Raw genomic sequence first — 20,793 nt, 5'->3', positions numbered from 1 at the left:
TGCTTGCTGTTTTAACAATATAAATTTCCATTTGGTCTTTTTTAGTCAAATTTCCTAATGATAAGAGTGAGAGATGGTGATGATCATTTATATTCTGAGGTTCTAGTTCATGGTCTTACCAAATTTTGCAGATTTCTCCTTCCTCCGCTCTCTCTCTTTTTCCTTGTTACCCCGCCCTGCCATTCGAGCTCTAGTTTGAGCCACTCTTCTCATTGCTGAGAAGATTTTGGTGTTCTACTCAACAGTTTCTTTAGAACCTTTTCCTCCTCTCTGATGATTTAGTCGTTCAATTAGTGGTATTTATTTAGTGCTTACTGTGCGGAGGTCACTGTACTAAGCGTTTGGGAGAGTACAATGCAGCAGAATTAGTACACGTGTTTCCTGCCTATAATGAGCTTACAGTCTAGAAGACTAGTCTAATCCTTTTCCAGGTAAAAACGTTTTCACCATTTTAGTTTTCAGTCCACAAATTGAATCCTTCCAATAGCTATGCCTCCTCAGAGGGTTGTTCTAAAGGTGGTTGGAGTGGGTAGATTGGCATATATTGTTCAAGGCCATGGTGATTGTAGGATCGATGCCTTTCGATCAATTCATTAAGCAAGTGGTGAAATACACCCAGCAATCTTCCAAGGTGGGACTCGTTTGGTATACTGACCAATACTTGATCTTGTAGATAGAATGAAGTTTACCAAAGCCTTTTGAAATGTGAAGCACTACCCTGGCTGGACCCCTGCCCCCCTACCACCACCCCCCAGCTGCTGCTGCCAAGATGGGGCCCGGAAAGGGCAGGGGAGGGGGAAGGAACTTTAGCACTCCAGTAGCCTAATGGTGAAATTCAAGGAGATGAGGCCAGGTTTGAAGGGGTTAAAGAAATCAGACGACAGTGCAGCTGGGAGGCTTTTGTAATCAGAGGCTAGTTGGTGAGGCCACCGGAAACAGAGGGAAGTGTTGGTGAGGTTGCTGAAGCCACCGAGTAGAGTGACTTGATAGAACCGTTAAGAGCAAAGTTGTGCCTTGATGTTTGGATTTTCACAGAGTCCTTCTGATGGATTAAGGGAGCCGGACCACTGAATTTGCTTGGGACTTAAAAATGTCAGTTCAGTCAGGAGCCTTCAGGCATACCTTGTGACTCATAAAAGTGTGAGGCAGAAAGTGCCTTTTTAAGCACGCCAGGAAGGGAAAACGGAAGCCCTCATGAAGAGAGTCCCTGGAAACTCTAAAACGAGGTAAAAGATGATCATTTTTGACCTAGGATGCTGGTGAGAAGAACTGATATTCCTCCAAATGTAGACTCTTGTCTTTCTCAAATTATTTAACTCCAAATCTGATAGAGTTGAGGTCTGAAAAAGTCAAGAGAAAAAGTGGGGAAAGCCCTCCAAAAAATAAATGTACTTTTTTTTTTACCTGAATGGTTTATGGATCGGAGGATAAGGTATGACAGTTTTTCAATGCCTCGGGAATGTAATGTGGGCTTTTGTTCAAAGGCTTAGAAAGTGCACTTCAGCTCACTCAGTAATACAATGGCTTGGTGAACAGCTTTGGAGCATATCTGGGAAGACCTTGCTAAGTTATGTAAATCCAAAAATTAAGCGATTAGAATGAGAGAGACAGAGAGCTACCAGGTGTATATATCGGGTGCAGTGATTATCAGTATTAATTTTTTCAAGTTGTAGTAATCAGTGCTGCTCATTTGTGGTCTTTCTTAGTTGGACTCATCTTTCCAGGCACACACTGACTTTTTTTTTCTTTCCTGTATCCCAAAATGATCCATATACTGTCTTGATAGAGGCAGGAATAAAATGTTGCATCCTTATGGGCCTCCTGCATGACTACTAACTTAGATTCATTATCGCTGTGAAAGTGGAAAAGGCTTTGGAGGAGGATCTGTTGTAAAAACAACTGGGCACAATTCTTGGCTCCCTTTATGATCAGTCATGCTTTCTGTATGTCTACTTTTCTTTGTAGTACCTCCACCCAAGAACCCCCTAATCAATTTTCTTGACTAGCCGAAAAGATTAACTTCATTATTAGGGAGTGGTAATTATAACTACTGTTTTTTCATTGAAATGCTTCATTGCAATGTTGTCTAAACTGGGCTCTTTGTACTTGAATTTAGCAGAAACAATTGCGTTTAATAGTGTCTGGCTTTTCTTGAAATCACCTCAAATTTCTTTGATCTGTTCCAACTCTTCAGTCCATTCCTCCAGACTTTGCTTTTAACAGAAATGTGGTGTGGAGAGGCTTCAGTCAGGCCTTTGAGACTTACTTCATAGTAGGTAATCTATCAGTAAGTCCTAGTGAACACTGAGGAAAAAAAATGTAGCCAAATTTTCACTCCCATTTTTTAGCTCCAGTGTTAGAATATGCTACCTAACATGGTTTTGACTTTGTAACCAAAGTGGATTCAAAAATGACCCCAACAAGTTATTCCAAATTATTTCATGGCTGAGCAATGGCCTAAATGTGCTACAGAAAGTCAGATATACAGTGAGAATGGATAAAACATTCATTCATCTATCTCAACAGCAGCCTTTTCCTGTGAGTTATTTTTGGCATCAGCTCAGGAAATATGACAATTTGTTAGGCTCCTTTGCGTTTTTCACATTGGAATCTTAACCACACAGTTTTGGCTAATCTTTGTGTTTACATCCTTAGCAAAATTGAAACACAAGTTAGTAGTCGGGTTGACTTCTTGGCACAGATGTGTTAACATTTTAATATATTAGGAAATGTTAGGTTACAGTATTGGGTGCAGCTGTGTTGCTACAAACCATAGTTGTAGCCTGAGTAAATGGGTGGAATTTGTATATCTCCTAGAACACTGCTTTAAAAGACACTTACAGACAGGTACACTTGCGATTCAGGGAATCTTAAACAAGGACACTATGAAGCTTAGTAAAGTCCTGAGTGGGTAGCTATTGTTTGAGATCCATTAAATTTTGGGCTAGAAATTAAAGTTATTTGTTTATGTGCTTTATAAACCTTCGTAGACAGTAACACTGACTGTATAGCATTCCTTATCAGAACCATGTCTAAGCATTTCAGTTTTTGTGTGGGTAATTGTCATGATACTTATAAAATATATGAAAATTGAATTTGAAAGTCCAAATCCTGTTTTATTAGTTTTAAAAGTTATGAGTTTTACTTATATGTAAGAGCAATTAAAAGTGCAGCAGTTAAGTAAAGCTATATTGCTACAATAAATTCGTAGTAGTTCTAAACTTATTTCACTTTCGCAGGCAGATGGAATTTCCAAGGATCCAGTGCTATGTAGAGAGTCCTATTTTGGATTTCTAACAATAGAACTGTACATCTAACCCCCTCCTCTTTATTGCTATTTCAACATGAGATTTGTAAATGCTGAAAATCTGGTCAATTGTATATTTTTTTTTCCAGATTTGGATACTGGAAGCTAAGGATAGAGTGCATGCAAGCCTATTTTCTTGTATTTCAGAATCAATCAAAGGTATTTATTGAGTGCTTTCTTTATGCAAAGTACTGTGTTAAGCACTTGGGAGAGTACAGTGCAACAGAATTAGCAGACATCATTCTTTTCCATATCCGTGTCAGTTTGATACCGATGATGAGGGGGTCAAGAATGAAGGATGAACATTTGTAGGCTTCCAACACTGGGTGAAAGAGATGACTCAAGTACTAGTGGCTTGCTCAGCTTCCCTTATGCTCTCTGGTCCATGCCAATTGTGTTCCCACTGGGGCATGGAGCAGGTAGGAAGATGGGGTGCGGTACATTGTGAGGTGAACATAAAGGATTTTTTTTTTAAAAATCTGATTTTTATGTGCAGGATCCATGGATGGCCAAAGTGACTGCACCAATGTGGCACTGTAGTGTTCTGTCCCCTTGTTAGCCAGGTGATTTTTAGGATTTTGGCTAGGGTGGACCACCTTACCGAACACTCTAGGTGGTTCTTTGGTCAGAAACCTTCGCCTCCAATGATATAACTAAAGCAAGCAGAGCTGGAACTTGAATCCAGCTTGGCCAGTTCCCACCTCTCTTTCCAGGAGATAAACAGCATGTCTTCACATGAAGCAAAAACTCCTCAGCATCAGATTCAAGGCAGCTCTCTGCCCCTTTCTTCTCCTTGCTCCTCACCTAGGACAACCCAGCCTACTACTTGCTCCTCTAATACTAATCTCGCTTTTGACTCATCCACTGCTGATTTTTTGCTCATGCCCTCCCTCCTTTCTGGAATTTCTTCTCCCTACAACCGTGACAGACCAGCACTTTCCCCATCTTCAGAGCCTTACCGAAACCCTATCTCCTCAAGGAAGGCTTCCTTGACTTACCTGTCATCACTATTTCCCATCACTATTTTCTTCCCTGCTGCCTCACCCCTTCACTTATTCCACCCTGCCCCTCCCGCCTGCCCCTGCCAGAAAAGCTCATAGGTGCTCACCCCATTCCCAATCACTTATGTACATGTCCTTATATTCAGTTGCTTCCCTTACCTGAAATTCTGCTTTAATGGCTGTCTCCCTTGCTAAACTGTAGGCTCCTGAGGGCAGGATCATGTCTACCCACTGTATAGTACTCTCCCAGATGCTTAGTAAAATGTTCTGCACAAAGTAAGTACTCAATAAATATCCCTGATTAATGTAAGTTTAGATATTTGGAGATGTGAATATAATTGTAATATAGAACATTTAATAATTTCTGTGTGTGAATAAAGCTTTTTCCCCATTCAATTTACAAAGTACTAGATTATCACATCCTCAAATGATGGGAAAATTAAGCTTAAATTAAAAAAGACTAAAAGTCAAATGGGTGTGCATGTAGGCATTCACTTATCAATCAGTGGTATTGAGCGGTTACTGTATTACAGTGTGCAGAGCTATGTACTGAGCGTCTGGGAGAGGACAGTGTCGCAGACATGGTAGAAACGTTCCCTTCCCAAAAGGAGTTTACTATATGTCTTTCTAGGACCAGGTATATAGGAATGATAGTTTTGGTTTTTATAAACTTACAATAATTAAAAATTGTAAAAGTTATCCTAGTTAGAAAGTATGCTTCACAATATAGTTGCCTTTGCAGTCTGAGTAAAGTGTGGGAGACAGAAGTTCCATCTATACACCTGTGGTGTAGCCCCCAGTTCCCCCTTTATAAGGAATATTTGACTATACTAGTCAGATCTGAACCAAGTGGTCTGGGCCATCACCTGACAGACTTGAACAAGCAGGGCTGTTTTTAGGAGTGGATAATTGACTTAGTTTGCTTAGGTTTAAAGGAACTATCTTGTGAAGCTCTCTGATACTCATTTATTCTTTACTAGACTAGTTCTTGCACCTGTCAGAATTAAACCATATGGTGAGGGGCCCAGTGAAATCAAATTTCCATGTACAAAAAACTTCCATGCTCATTCATCCGTTTTGAGGTGATGTGTAAAATAGAAGAAACCCGGAAATGGAACACTGGCATTTAGGAGGAATTGGGGTTTGTTCAGAATTTGGGGAATAAAATTTATTTAGCTGTTGAACCATCATGAAAATACTTGTATAACTGGCATGCTCATAAATGGTTTAAGTCAAATAGTTTGTGGGGGTGTTTTGTTAATCTAGTTCCTAATTTTGCGCTAGGGGTTATGAATCAGTTCTACAATATAGAGTACTGTTATTTTGGTTTGCAGTGTTTCCACTGTGTATACTCTTGGGACCTTCGTGATTTTTTGCCATAACAATATGTTAGGATAGACCCCGAAAACAAAAATGACTCAGAAGCTATATAATCAGGAAGGAAGTCATGGCCGGGGAATATACATGAGCACTTAATATAGGACAGCCCCATTAATCTAAGTTTCAAATTAGATTTTTAAAGAAATTTCTCCATCTCCTCAGCCTCATACCAAAAAACAAATGATCACACCCAAATACCCTTTCCTAATGGCTAACCAGTTTAAGATTATCTAATCACTGGAATGACTGACCTTTAACCTTAGAGATACTGAAAATACTATGGTCCAATCATTTTACCTTAAGATAATTTGACTTTGACAAAAATTGATTGGAAAAGTTCTGTTATCAGTAACATTTTTGAGTGAGCCAGAGCACTGTACTAAGTTCTTGGAAACTTTTGAAAGAAGTGGAAAAAAAAAAGGCCCCTGCCCCTAAGGACATTAGCTTTATTAATGAGTCTTGGTGATATTATGAATAATTGAAATCCATAGGTAATATGAATTTATTTTTGCTGAAAATTTCAACCATCACTTATGCCTAATCTTTTACCTTTGCTGTTTGCAAAAGGTAGAATGGAGTTCACACTTTAGTGGAAGTGTTAATGAGGAGAAATAGGAACAAAAAGGCCAGGAGCTCAGAATTAAAACATAAACCGACCTAGATAACTTAGAAATGGAAAATGCATCTTTTAAAATAGCTGATGATATGGTGTTTACTAATTTTATATTTTAAGAATTTAAATGTCATGTGAAACGGACTTTTTACGAAGGTCTGTGCTACTGACGATGATCAGTAGTGCTAAATCTGTTGAGATAATACTGAAAAACCAAGAAGCAATTTTTAAAGTACAAATAAGAACAAATTCTCATTAGCCTTATAGCAGTTTTTGTAGTTTAGCTCCAAGAGGATGTGATTTTTTTCCTAAGGGATCTTTTATTATTCATCCATGGCAATATTAGGAAGGAGTTAGAAAACTTTCAGAGGAAAGGACAGGCTTTGATAGAAAAACCACTGAAACAACTGGGGCTTTCCCTGAAGCCAAACTTTTCAGCAACTGTTAGTTAGCACTGTCGAAAGCAGTGCTATTGCCTGGCCAAATAGTTGCAGAGTTAAATATTGTCATTGCTGTGTAGGGTCAGAATCCAGCTACATTTGGAGTTCAACCAGCGTCCCACTGTCCAGGCTTTGCAGTCTAACAGGAAACATCTGTAAACTTTGGATAGTGGAATGACAGATCTGGATAGTAGTCTAGTTTCTATTTGCTAACAATACAAGCCACTTAGAATAGAGAAAATAAGTTTAAAGATCCCCCTCCCCCAAATCAAGCAATGAGTGGTATTTATTGAATGCTTACTGTGTAAAGAGCACTGTACTATGCACTTGGGAGAGTATGATAGTTGATAGACATGAGCTCTGCCCACAAGGAGCTTACAGACATTTCTTTATTAGACACAGTCCTGCAGTGTTTCCTTATTATGACATAACTAAAATAAATTCAGATTAAACATGGCTACTAGTCAAGTTACCAAAGGGTAGAGAACCGAATTGTACTCTCCAAGCGTTCAGTACAGTGCTCTGCAAACAGTAAGCACTCAAAAAATATGAATGAATGGATAAAGCTTGATTGCTTGGGTTGCATGACCGTTTGTGCAGATTTTCTTCTTGTGGGCGCAGTTTTCAGATCAATCAGTCGTATTTATTGAGTGCTTGCTGTATGCAGAGCCCTGTACTAAGCGAGTGGGAGACTACAGTTCAACAGAATGAGTAGACAAGATCCCTGCATACAACAAGATTACAGTCTAGAGGGGGAGACAGATTAAATAAATAATTTGTAATATATAATGCATAGATATGTACATAAGTGATATGGATTGAGAGTAGATTGCAGGATTTAGAAAGTAAGCTATTTGTGGGTAGAAAATGTCACTTTTTATGTATTTCCCAAACACTTCAGTTTATTGAGCTCCTATTTTAATGTAGAATGCTGTACTAAATTCTTGGCACAATACAATAGAGTTGAAAAACACAATGCCACATAGTGTAGTGCATTGTACCAAGTGGACGATCAATAAATACTCATAGTCACGAGTTCTAATTAGAGGTTGAAATCGATTCTTCAAATTTCAACACTGAGAGGAGAAATTCTTTTTTTAAAGATAGCGGAAAGAGTCAGAGTCCTTGGTTCTAATCCTGGCTCTGCCATTTGCCTGAAGTGTAGCCTTGAGCAAGTCACATAATTCTCTGTTCCTCAGTTTCCTAAACTGTAAAATTGGGATTCAGTACCTTTGTCCCCTCCTACTTAGCCCGTGAGCCCCATATTACGCCTCATTAACTTGTGTCTGCTCCAGCAATTAGAACTGCTCTTGAAACATAGTAAATTCTTAACAAATACCATGATTACAATTATGAGTTAAAGGATGAAACAATTCACAGGGAGTCATCTTGAATGGGTATCTCTAGGGAGCAATTGTCAAGCACTTAGTATAGTGCTCTGCACACAGTAAGCGCTAAGTAAATACGATCGAATGATGGATGAATGAATGAATGCATACAGCAATTCTTGATTGTCTCTGTCTATAGGATTTATGATGTTCAGTCTTTTGAATGGAAAGTTTTCCAGAGAAATGAAAGGGTATTTCATACCCTTGGTATAACACCTGTATCCAAGTCTCTTATTGCATCTTCCAAATACGTCCCTAGAAAAAAAATGGTTCTTCTACAGAGACTATTCTACAGAGAAGCAGCATGGCTTAGTGGATGAAGCATGGGCCTGGGAGTCAAAAGGACCCTGGTTCTATTTCTGGCTCTGCCACATGTCTGCTGTGTGACCTTGGGCAAGTCACTTAACTTCTCTAGCCTCAGTTACCTCATCTGTAAAATGGGGGTTGAGAACGAGAGCACCATGTGGGACGTGGACTGTGTCCAGCCTGATTAGCTTGTATCCACTACAGCGCAGAACAGTGCTTGGCACATAGTAAGTGCTTAACAAATACCATCATTATTATTATCAGTTTTTTGAACTGTTCAGATGGTATTAGAGATAAGCAGTTAATAAGCTCACCCCCACCCTGTGCTCTCATGCAGGTGGCCTCACTGCCCCATAACCCCACGTGGGCGGAAGGTTTCTGGAGTAGCAAAAAAACACGTCAGTTATTGCATCAGGAACTTCCAGGAAATGACCTAGGAAGTGTCCATTTCAGCTGGGGAAACAGGCTTTTGTGAGGAGGAGAAGGGGAAAGAACAGGAGGAGGCTGAGAAGTTTCTCCTCTAACTCCCTGTGGTTGATGTATCATTGCCATGATGTACAACTCCCTCTTGGCACGTTGGCCAAAAACGGGAGCTTAATACATCCTGCAGGGAGTTTATTTTGTGAGGTTGTCAGGATGAAACCAAAAAACACCATCCCAATAGAGGCTACCTGATCACCTTTGCTTTCACTGGCTCTCTCTTTGTCCCTAACTACATGGAAGAATGGGTAATTCACTCAGTACCTTGACAATTCCTCTGCCAGAGCTCTAGTCAGAGCCTCTTTTATACTGCCAAAGTCAGCAGCAGTTCAGGTGTTGCCACTGTCAGAAACCTCTTAGGTCAGAAGCAGTGTGGTCTAGTAGATAGAGCATAGGCCTGGGAGTTAGAAGGACCTGGGTTCTAATCCTGGCTCCGCCACTTGTCTGCTGTGTCACCTTGGGTGAGTCATTTCACTTTTCTGTGCCAGTTACCTCATCTGTAAAATGGGGATTTGGGACTCTGAGCTCCATGTGGGACATGGACTATGTCCAACCTGATTAGCTTCTATCTACCTCAGTGCTTAGTACATTGCCTGGCACATAGGAAGCGCTTAACCAATACCAAAAAAAAGCTGTCAGTTTTCCAAAAATGGAGTATGTGTAAAAATGAACATCTGTTATGTGGTAACTGAGTTAATGTGCTTCATTTTGTTAGTGAAATGCACAGTATTTTTTAAAGGGCAATTCCACTTACTTAGTGTTGGAAGTAAAATCAAGATTGCAGTAAACAAAAAAAAAATGAGGCAGAGTGAGCGAATGGTGTGAATTTTTGAGAAGTGTGGAGCCTTGGTTGGTTGCACCTGAAGTAGAAGTGCAGGGCTGCAGAGGAGGATAGAGCAGGGAAGCAGCTCCAGGTGCACTGTAGCATTCATTCATTCAATCAATCATATTTATTGAGTGCTTACTATGTGCAGAGCACTGTATGTAGCACCCTCTGCTCCTTCAGTAAACCAAACAGGACTCTGGGCGGGAGTGGTGTGCAGGGCCAGAGGGTCTTGGGGAAGTGAGCACTGCCAGGGGACTGGCTGGAAATAGTGCTTTTCAGAGTGCAGGGCTGTGCCGACCGGCACCCCCACTGTGATCTGGTTGGCTCCAGCCTCTTGGCTACTGCTTCATCATGTATCCTGCCTTTTCAGGTACCGAGCTCATTGCCCGTCTCTGTCGCCCACCCCGACCCTGATGCGAGTGCTGCTTCCAGGACAAAGGAGATGGCAGAGCTGGGTTTCCAACCTAGGTCCTCTGACCCAAAGGTCCATACTCTTTCCACTGGGCCACGCTGCTTCTCAACTTGTATCCACCCTAGTGCTTAGAACAGTGCTCGACACACCGTAAAGTAATCAACAAATACCATAAGGAAGCCGTGTTTTTTTTTACTTTCACCCTTGTGTTTAGTAGGATTGCCATCTTAAGTCCATTGCCTTCTGCTGAATCTCTCTCCCCTCAGTTGCCCAACATGTGGGGAATTTGGTCAGCTTTGAGCCCGTGGCAGTTTGCAGCCTCCACAGTGTCTGCCACCTTCCATCTACCCAGAAAACAAACAAAGTCTGGGAACACAGTGGCAACAGAAACTGCTGCCTCAAAGCAATTTGGCCTACCAGCTTGGGAGGAATTTTTCATATTTTGCTGTCCTAATTTTTTTCCTAGTTGGATGAATTGAATTGTAATAATGTGCAAAACTACACATGATTTTTAAATAATCACCTGAAAAAGCTGTTTTAAAAATCATTATTTTACAGTGGTTTGGCATTTTGACTTGAATTTTTAAGCCCTATCAGAGGTCTAAGGACATACCTAATGCCATTCTGGATCAGATCAGTGGTCCAGCCTGTCTCCAGCACTGGAGCTCATTGGTGCTTGAGAAAGTCTGCTTTTTGGCACACTTCCTCAAAGGTCTAAATCACTGATTACTACTGCTTTGGTTTGTAAACTAAATTCTTTTAAAGATAGGACATGCAATATTATGCTCATAATTAGTACTGTATGTATTTTGTTTTTGAAGGAAGGAAAGGGAACTATTAAAAAGTGTCCAGTGAAATCAGTTCATCAAAAAGTTTATTTTTTTTTGTAGCGTTAACTAAGTAAGCTTAGATGTGGGTTTGCAGCTTGAGATATAAATATATCTCACTGGCTCACATGAGTATAATTCATGAGGCATTACTCAAAAGGATATTGTGGTTAAGTTGGTGAAGAGATGTTTCCCGTGATTTAGTTTGCAGAAGCTAGATTTTTTAAAAATACCAATATATTCAGGGCATAGTAAAATATTTAAAAATAAATGAAATTTTGAAATAGTAGAAATCTTTCTCCTGCTTCTCTCTCACTTTTCTCTGTGTCTCACTCACCTTTAGCAGGCCAAGATTTTCCATTGTTTTTCTCTCTCCACCCATAACTGAAACTATGCTAATGGGGCTGCTCTAATCATCTGGAATCTCCACCTTTGGGAGTGTAGATGTCAGACTGTGGATGTCATAAACTTTCTTCCTCCTCCTTGCTCTGTGGAATTGTGTTCTCTGGTTGAAGGTCTTGAGACACAGGCAGGGTTAGTATTCGAAGTATGAGGACTACTACTTGGAGAGGCTGAGATGGTAGTTAAGAAAATTCTGAGGCCCAAATGCACTCACTGAAGTTCCATCCTGAGTACAGGATCAGGGCTCAGTGTTTCCTCTTGCTTGTTCTACCTTAGACTGGGAGTCTCTTGTGGGACTATGTCCAAACTGATTATCTTTCGTCTACCCCAGTGCTTAGTACAGTGCTAGTCACATAGTTCCCTCTCAGGTTCGCACCTTGAGAGTTTCCAATACTCCACCAGTCTCTGCTGTGGGAGGGAGAGTCAAGCAGAGGCATACCCATTACGTTCCTTGCTTGGGCAGTGGCTAGTGAGAGGAAGGTAATCTGCTACAAGTCAAAACTTGCCCACCATGGGCAGCAGCGGCATAGGAGAGAGTAGAGGGTGGAGACTCGAGTTTACTGCGGGGAAGGCGGCAATGATAAACCACTGCCAGATTTTAACCAAGAAAAGTCTGTGGCTACACTATGGATATGCACTCTATGGACTGATTGCAGATGGAGAGTGGGGCATTCTAGGAGGGATGTGTCTGTGGTGTGTCTGTGGGTCGGAAACGACTCTATGGCATAAGACAAGTCACATAGTAAGCACTTAACAAATACCACAATTATATTATTATCATTATTATTAATAGGTAATAATCATGGTATTAAGTGCTTACTACGTGCAAAGCACTCTTCTAAGCATTGGGGGGGGAAAACAAGGTGATCAGGTTGTCCCACGTGAGGCTCACAGTCTTAATCCCCATTTTACAGATGAGGTAACTGAGACACAGAGAAGTTAAGTGACTTGCCCAAAGTCACACAGCTGAGAAGTGGCGGAGCCGGAATTAGAACCATGACCTCTGTCTCCCAAGCCTGTGCTCTTTCCACTGAGCCACACTGCTTCTCTCTCTGGATTATTGTCTGGATAAGACATTTTAAAATTCCAAGTACTCTTGGGCCAGGTTGAGGTAGGGAGTTCTACAGACATGGCACTCTACTATAAATTCCCTGGTTCCACTTCTCTGAAGAAAACTAATAATGATGGTTTTGTCAAACACTTACTATTTGCCAAGCACTGTGCTAAGCACAGGGGTAGATGCAAGATAATCTTTCAGGCATAGTGCTTAGCTCTCATCAGACTATATAGCAGGGAGGGAGAACAGATCTTTCACCCCTGTTTTTTTTACAGATGAGGAAACTGTGACACAGAGATTTTAAGTGACCAGTACTCAAGTCTCTTAACTCCCCATCCTCTGCTCTTTCCATTAAGCTACACTGCTGTCCCACTGAGGAGAATAATCAATCAATGGTATTTATTGAGCACTTACTATGTACAGAACATGTACTAAGCTCTTGAGAGAGTCCAAAATAATAGGTTGATAGACACATTACCTGCCCATAAGGAATTTACAGTCACCTCTTTCTCATTCTGTTTCTTTTAAACAAAGGATACAACTTTAGCAGTCTAGCAAATAATATGTGAAGATCTACAAGAGGAATTAGGGCTTGCATGCATTTTCTGTAATGCTTGGGAACTATTTCCAGTGGGTTAGAAAATAGGGCCAAGAAAATATTAGGAGACTGAAATTCTTTTCCAGTCAGGAGAGTGAGGAGACAGTGACGGTACCCCCATATTCCAGGCCGCTGGAGATGCTGTAGAAGATGCCTCCATTCCTTTTCTTCCCCCTCCTCGGCCCCACCAGGATTCTGATCATTCACTCCTTCCCAGCAGGGGCAAGGAGACGGCAACAGCTTGAGACCCTCCCAACTTCCAGAATGCTGGGAAGACTGACTGTTAGACTCTGAACTTGGGGAAGCCCCAAACTCCACTCCTCTAGTTACTGTGCCCTATCCTTCTCGGTGTCCTTCTCTTTATGTTGTTTTTATGTTTGCATTGTTTCATCCTTCCTTACTTGTTTGCCTCCCAGCCCCTCTCCCTCCCTTATTCTTAGGTTTTGAGCAACCGGAGGGCCAAGGATTGTGTTTGATTTTCACCTATATATTTTTTCCAGAACATAGTTCACTGCTCCACACAAAGTGTTTAATAGATACCATTATTACTGTAATAGGAATCTCTGATGATAATGGATAGGCCTCCTCCAAGAGGCCTTTCCTGAGTAAACCCTCATTTCTTCATCTCCCATTCTCTTCTGCATTGCCCTTGCACTTGGAATTGCACACTTTCTTCACCCCTCCCTCAGCCTCACATTACTTAGGTACATATCCATAATTTATATTAATTTCTGTCTTCCCTTCTAGACTGTAAGCTCACTGTGGGCAGGGAATGTGTCTATCAACTCTGTTATATTGTACTTAATGCTCAGTACAGTGCTCTGTAAACAGTAAGCAGAGTTCTTTTTGACTGTATGCTCATTGTGGGCAGGGAATATGTCTGTTGATGGTTATATTATGCTCTTCCAAGTGCTTAATACGATTGACTGACTGACTGAATAAATACAATTGATTGACTGGGCTTGTCAAATCTATTAGCAGGGCAGTTTGTTTTCATCCTGACCGGCCTTGTTTGTTGCATGAGTGTCGGGTTTGAGTGAAAAGAAAGAGGTCTCTGGTCCTGCCAGTTTTCTGGAGAGAATGTGTTTGAATTGCTCCTCTTATAGCTACCATTGTGGTCCAAAAGCTAATTGGTGGTGTGGGTGCCCAGAGCTTGGTTAGGCAGCATTCTTCTGTACTCTTGGTGTTCCGTTAAATTGAGAAAAGAGGAACTGATACCACACCGATGAGAAGAGAAACTGCTTTTTAATTGAGTTTACTTCGTGATACTTAGTTTTGGTTGTGTCACTCTTTCTGTGATCATTTTTCCAGAAACTTTGTCTGCTTTGTGACTTTGGTCAAGTCACTTCACTTCTCTGTGCCTCAGTTGCCTCATCTATAAAATGGTGATTAAGACTGTGTGTCCCATGTAGGGGGACTGTGTCCAACCTCATTAGCTTGTATCTACCCTAGTGTTTACTAAGTACTTATAGTGTAAGTACTTAACAAATACGATTAAAAAGAAGAGAGAAAGTTGCCAGAGGAAACACAAAGTCTTACGGACAGATTGAAAGAGGACCCAAAAATGAATTATTGCAATCTCCTTAGGGTGAGCAGATATCATTTACAATACATCAGAATGGAATGAAGAAAGATAGAATTGTGCAAGCCAGGGTGGAACTCATAAATGGGGCAGAGACGAACATGACAGTGCGAGTCATTGTTTGTGTTTTATAATGGTGAGAACCGCAGAGTTTATTCTTGATGAGCAGAGGCAAAAGGATGGTGTGGTCAGCCCATGCGAGTTTAAGAGGGAAGTGAAATAGCAAGTGGATAGGGGGTCATCGGGGTTCTTTACCTTGCCAAAGTGTCCTGTGGACTGAAAAAAATTGAACTGCCATAGAACCACAGGGTTTATTCTTGATGAGCAGAGGCAAAAGGATGGTGTGGTCAGCCCATGAGGGTTTAAGAGGGAAGTGAAATAGCAAGTGGATATGGGGACATCGGGGTCCTTTACCTTGCCAAAGTGGCCTGTGGATTGTAAAAGTTGAACTGCTGTGGGCCCCTATTTTTCAGGCAACCAACCAGTGTTGCTTGGAGAAGTAGGGTGGAGAGATGCAGTGTCTTTGCTTTGGGTGGGAAATTAGTGCTAAATGATGACTTCAGTGTAGGACCTGCAATTTAAAGGGGCCTCTTGTTAGTGCTGCACCACTGGAATCTTCAGAATTTTGAAATTCTTTTTTTTCCCAGAAGCAGTGTTAGAAACTGTAAAGCAAGATCCTATTGTCTCAAAAAAAAAAAAAATTTGTAGCTTTCTAGGTTAAATGAAACCCGGGTAAGTTGGAGACAAAAATGAAATATCCTGTTGACTTTGGTTCCTCAAGCTCTTTGCTTACAGGTGTATCTTCATTTTCCTCCTTTGCCAGTGTAATCGTGAAATATCCAAGCAGGAGGATCTGGAAGAAACATCATGTCCTGTGCTCTTGACCCTGGTACCTCAATAATAGGTTTAATGTTAGGATGTTAGACAGCCAGTGAAAAGAGAGAACTAAAGTCAGTTAAACAAAAAGAAGGGACCCTTCAGACAATGTGGTATATGAACTTGCTTAGTGGGTATATATGGAGCCAAAAATCACTGCTAGTCATTTTCTGATACTACTGTAGGTCTGAAACCCTCTCATTGGCTGTATTTACACAGAGCAAGCTAAGAGTTATAAAGTTTGAGGGTAAGAAAATCAGGTTGTGACCCAGATTTATTCATACAAACCTTATGTTGAGGGCCGAGCCAACATTGTTGAGGATTGCAACATACAGGTAAGAGCAGTCTTTTTTAAAAAAATAAAAAAGAACACTTGGTCTAAGAGCAATGTTTTTTAGAATAATAACGATGATGATGGTAATGATTGTGATATTTAAGTGCTTACAGTATGCCCAAGCATCATACTAAGTGTTGGAGTAGGTACAAGATAATCAGACTGGGAACAAACCCTGTCCCACATGGGACTAACAATGCAAGTAGGAAGGAGAACAGGTATTGAATCCACATTTTACAGATGAGGAAACTGAGGCAGAGATTAGTTAAGTGACTTGCCCAAGGTGACACAGCCGGCAAGTGACGGAGCCGAGATTAGAACCCAGGCCTTCTGACTCCTAACCCTGTGCTGTCTCCAATAGACTTGAGAATGTGCTCCTGATGGACAACATTTCAGGTTTTTCCAGCCTCCATACCTGTCCTCTCCACTTTCTTCTCTCAACTCACTGCTTCTTTAGGTAGCATTCAGGCCACATAGAATTCAAAACAAGTGGAGGAGGGTAGAGCTGCCAGCAGCTGGCCAGTCAGGCAGGTTAGAAGGATCCAATCAGGATCCAGTCTTAAAGTAAAAATATCCTGTTCGCAAAATTCGAATGTGACCTTTTTGGTCCCTACCTGCCAACAAAAGAACTTAGAAATAAAATCCGAACATACCCAGTCGTGTTCACAGTTTTCCGTTTTTCTTTTTCAGTAAGTGATTTAGGTAAGCACTCAGTATTGTCAATTTCATATTTCACCTGTACTTGAGTGCCTACCGTGTGCAAAGCACTGTACTAAGATCTTGGGAGAGCATCGTATACCATACTATTGATTGATTAGTTCTGTAATCTTGCACCTTTTAAAATCGGCATCAGTGTATTTTTTCCCAGAATGACTTCATTTCCTAAAGAAGTTCTAGAATTTCAGTGACCATTCTTTGACCTACCCTGGTAGTTCCGATTACTAGAACAAAATCGATTAATCATTTTATCTTGCTGGGGTACCGAGCCTTGTGCTCTGCTGCCTGATTGGTCCCTGACCTTACCCTTTCTATTCCGGTGACATTGTTACGTGACACAGACAGAAGCCAGGAAACTAGTCTCTACAGGCAGTTTCTTCCTGAACCTTTTACAACCAAAGCTAGAAATAGTTCTTTTCATCTTTTCTTCCTGGGGAACATTCTTCTGGAATTTCCCTCATAAATAGCATTGCATTAAAGTCTTTTATATGTAAACAGAAATTAAATGCTGGGTTGGGCTATAACCTTGAAGCAGGCTAAGCAGTTGTCTGTGGAGCAGGTGAGTGGGAAAATGATGGAGTGTGCTCGGCCGTGCTTTCTTTTTGGGGTAGGTAGCAGACAGGGTTGAGAATGAATTCTATGAGGAAGTGGATAATAATAATAATAACAGTGGCATTTGTTAAATGTTTACTATGTGCCAGACACAGTACTAAGTTCTGGGGTGGATATAAACAGATCAGGTTGGACAGAGTCCCTGTCCCACGTGGGGCTCACAGTCTTAATCCCCATTTTACAGATGAGGTAACTGAAGCATGGAGAAGTGAAGTGACTTGCCCAAGGGCACAGCAGACAAAAGGATGACCCCTTCCCCACATTCTAACACCACTAGTTAGGGCCAACTGGGCCACCATTTCCTTTTAGAGACTAAGAAGCTGTCTCCCAGCATCTTAGTGGACAGGTCCAACCATGTCTCTTATGTAACTTTTTTTATGGTATTTGTTAAGGGCTTATTACGTTCCAGGCACTGTACTAAACACTGGGGTAGATAGAAGCTAATTGGGTTAGACACAGTCCATGTCCCACATGGGGCTCACAGTCTTAATCCCCATTTTACAGATGAGTTAACTGAGGCCCAGAAAAGTGAAGTGACTTACCCAGCAGACAGTCGTTTTTGAACTCCTAGGGCCGTGCACAAGAACAGGTGTGTGTAGACAAGAGTGTGTAATGCTGGTGCTCTGCCTGAGCCTACTTGCTGGGTGGTTAATGTTTCTCTTTCTGTTGTTATGATTCTAGAGCCCCTCATGAAGATCACGATAGCCTGGGTGTGGTGTCGAGTGACTTTCCCTCCGATGATGAGGAGATCATCGATAGTTCTGATGAAGACGATGCCAGCTCTGATTCCAGCAAAGGGGAAGTTGATCTTCTAGATGATAAGCAGGTGTATTTTAGTTTTCATTACGTTTTTAAAGCATCTCTCATAGTATTTCTGGTCAAGTTAATTTCTTATACAAAAGCCAATGTGGCCTTTCTTGAGGACTCTGTCGGGGTAAAATGTCTTACTAGTACATTATCCTAAATTAATTTCATGATGTGATACAAAACCTGAATCCTATTCCCTGTCATGATTCCGCATTGCTTACAGTGACTTTGAAGATAATAATTATAATGGTGGTATTTATGTGCTTACTATGTGCAAAGCACTGTTCTAAGCGCTGGAGGGTTACAAGCTGATCAGGATGTCCCAAGTGGGGCTCAGTTTTAATCCCCATTTTACAGATGAGGTAACTGAGGCACAGAGAAGTTAAGTGACCTGCCCAAAGTCACACAGCTGGCAAGTGGCAGAACTGGGATTAGAACCCATGACCTCTGACTCCCAAGTCCGGGTTCTTTCCACTGAGCCACGCTGCTTCTCGAGATACCCTCGAGATACATAGACACCCTATGAGATAACCTCATAAGCTAGCAGAAAATCGCCAGAGGATTGCAAAGTTCCTGAGCTTTTTTATTTAATATTATAAACTCCTTTGGCACAGGGGAGTGAGTCTTATGACCATGAGCATATTCCACCTGCATAGTTATTAATAGCATCTAGATATGATAGATGCAGGGTGTTTGGACACCTATAGACATCTATGACAATTATGAGTATTTTTCCTGTATAATGGCAGCTATTATCCCTGTTGGGGTCAGTGAGAGATTAAGTAATTTGCCGAAGGTCACATAGCAGGTAAGTGGTTAAACAGAAAAGAAAATTCATGGTTTTTGTCTAAAAATCCATTTCTCTATGAAACACTTCCCTATAACCCACACAATACTAATTATGCAATCTGTTCAACCATTCAGTTCTGATATGTAATTATCTTGTTCCTTTGTTGTGGTTTTATATATCCATTTGCATTTGTCTACTTGTCTTCCTATTAAAGGGCCCTTGAAGGGATGGTATCTTTTATTAAATATGTAAGGTCTTAGAGCATCTAATGCACATTACTTGGTAACACACTAAGTTCATTAGACTATCAGTACCAACAGTCTTTGTACCACATATAAGTTGCTATGGCCTCTTAGAGTGTTGCTGTCTCCATCTAGGAAGAGCTTGAATTTTGGTCACAGGTGAAGTTTTGTATCACCAGGTCAATCTCATAAACATTTTGAGGTGTCTCATGTCTTTTTAAGGTATTCATGGAATTAAAGTAATCAATCCGTGGTATTTATTGAGTGCCTTCTGTGTGCCGAGCCCTGTACTTGGCGTGTGATAGAGTACAAGAGAGCAGAGTCTGTAGACACGTTCCCTGCCCACAAGAAGCTCACAGTCTAGAGAAACTCTGTGTAGTTAACCAAACCCAAACGATAGTTAATTTGGTAACAGCATTACTATCTAAAAACTACCACCGAAGTGATACATAATTATCCAGAGAACAGTAGCTTCATATAAGCACTTCAAAGTTTTATGATACCTAGAACCTAAAAACAGAAAATAAAACAGCTCAGGGCTAATTTGAAGCAGTGTCCCATTACCTTATTAATGCATGCGATGTATTTTATGGGCACGTGGAGACTTTCTCTAGCTGAGTGAGTATGTGGCACCTTTAACGAATGGGGATGGGTCCCCTGGCTAACTTAGCAAGATGAAACCCACCAAAAACTGGGACAGAGGCAATTACATCATGCAGCTTTCAGCTATTCTCTTGGACCATGGCAATAAGAACTTGTAATTTGACAACCAAAAGTGAACTTGAGGGTTGCATCTGCTCCTTTGTCAGTGGTAACTGCCACCGTTTTTACAACAGCAGAAAAGGGATTGGAATTTAACCAACTTGTTTTAATTGCTCCATCAACAAGGAGAGGTCCAAGCTTAACTAATGCTTTGAGAGCTCATCAGCGTACATCCTAGATATTTTGAAAACATCTGCTGAGAAGATCCTCCCGACCTCAAAACCCCGTGTTTTTGTTTGAGGAATAAGAAAATGCAAAATCAGAGTTTTTAGGCAATTTAGTGGTTTAACTTTTTTAGCTACATTTCTGCTGAATATTCTTGTTTTAAAAACAGCTACTAACACTAAACCCTCTTGAAATCAACTGCACAAAGAAGCCTTCTAGTGGATTTGAAAAGCGCAGGCTTGCTCTGCAGCGATGTTTTTAAAATAACAGTTTCACAATAGGAAATTAGTTTTTGGCAACTATCAATTATTTGGAACGGATAGATATTTCATCTCTAAGATGACAGGCTACACTTAGGGCAGGTCCCTGAGGTATGTCAGTTATGGAATTCCAAAGGCAGGAGAATGGGGTTTTGTGGCTTGGACCCCCATCTTCTTCAGCTGAACAAAAAGTTAACAGAGCCGTTTGCCTAGTTAACTGGAAACCTGTCTCGGAGAGAAGCAATGAAATGGAGAAGGGGTCTTAATTGTAGTTTTAAAAGTAGTACTATTAACAGTGGGAAACTCTCCACTGGTGTTGGCAAGGGTGGCTATCCATTTGGTTCAAATTGATTAAACTGAGTTGCCAGACTTACTGAAAATACTTTGAAAATGCTGTTGCCTTTTGTGCACAATGAACTAGTAGCTATTACAGACTAGCCCGTAGCTAGAAAATCATTTGAGGTGCTTCAAAGCTCCAGATATTGATCCTTATATCTTGGGTCCTCCTAGACTGGGGGTTACAGAGTATAGATTGTGGGTTCATGCCTTTGGAGCCCCAATGCTTACACCTCATCAGCCTCAAGATGTTTGATGAAATGCAGGAAGATT

General features: G+C 41.0%; 1 protein-coding gene across 1 annotated transcript in view; it reads left to right on the top strand.

Annotated features, from left to right (window-relative positions):
• The window catches only part of FGD6 (FYVE, RhoGEF and PH domain containing 6), an 81,874-nt gene that overhangs the window by 13,438 nt on the left and 47,643 nt on the right, over nucleotides 1–20,793 (top strand). Inside the window, exon 3 of the mRNA XM_029079108.2 lies at nucleotides 17,840–17,984. Within this exon, the coding sequence (XP_028934941.1) occupies nucleotides 17,840–17,984 (145 nt within the window). The remainder of the gene's footprint in view (nucleotides 1–17,839; nucleotides 17,985–20,793) is intronic.

Source organism: Ornithorhynchus anatinus, chromosome 14 (assembly GCF_004115215.2).
Source record: "Ornithorhynchus anatinus isolate Pmale09 chromosome 14, mOrnAna1.pri.v4, whole genome shotgun sequence".
NCBI classification, from domain to species: Eukaryota; Metazoa; Chordata; class Mammalia; order Monotremata; family Ornithorhynchidae; genus Ornithorhynchus; species Ornithorhynchus anatinus.
This window is presented reverse-complemented; position numbering and strand designations above follow the sequence as displayed.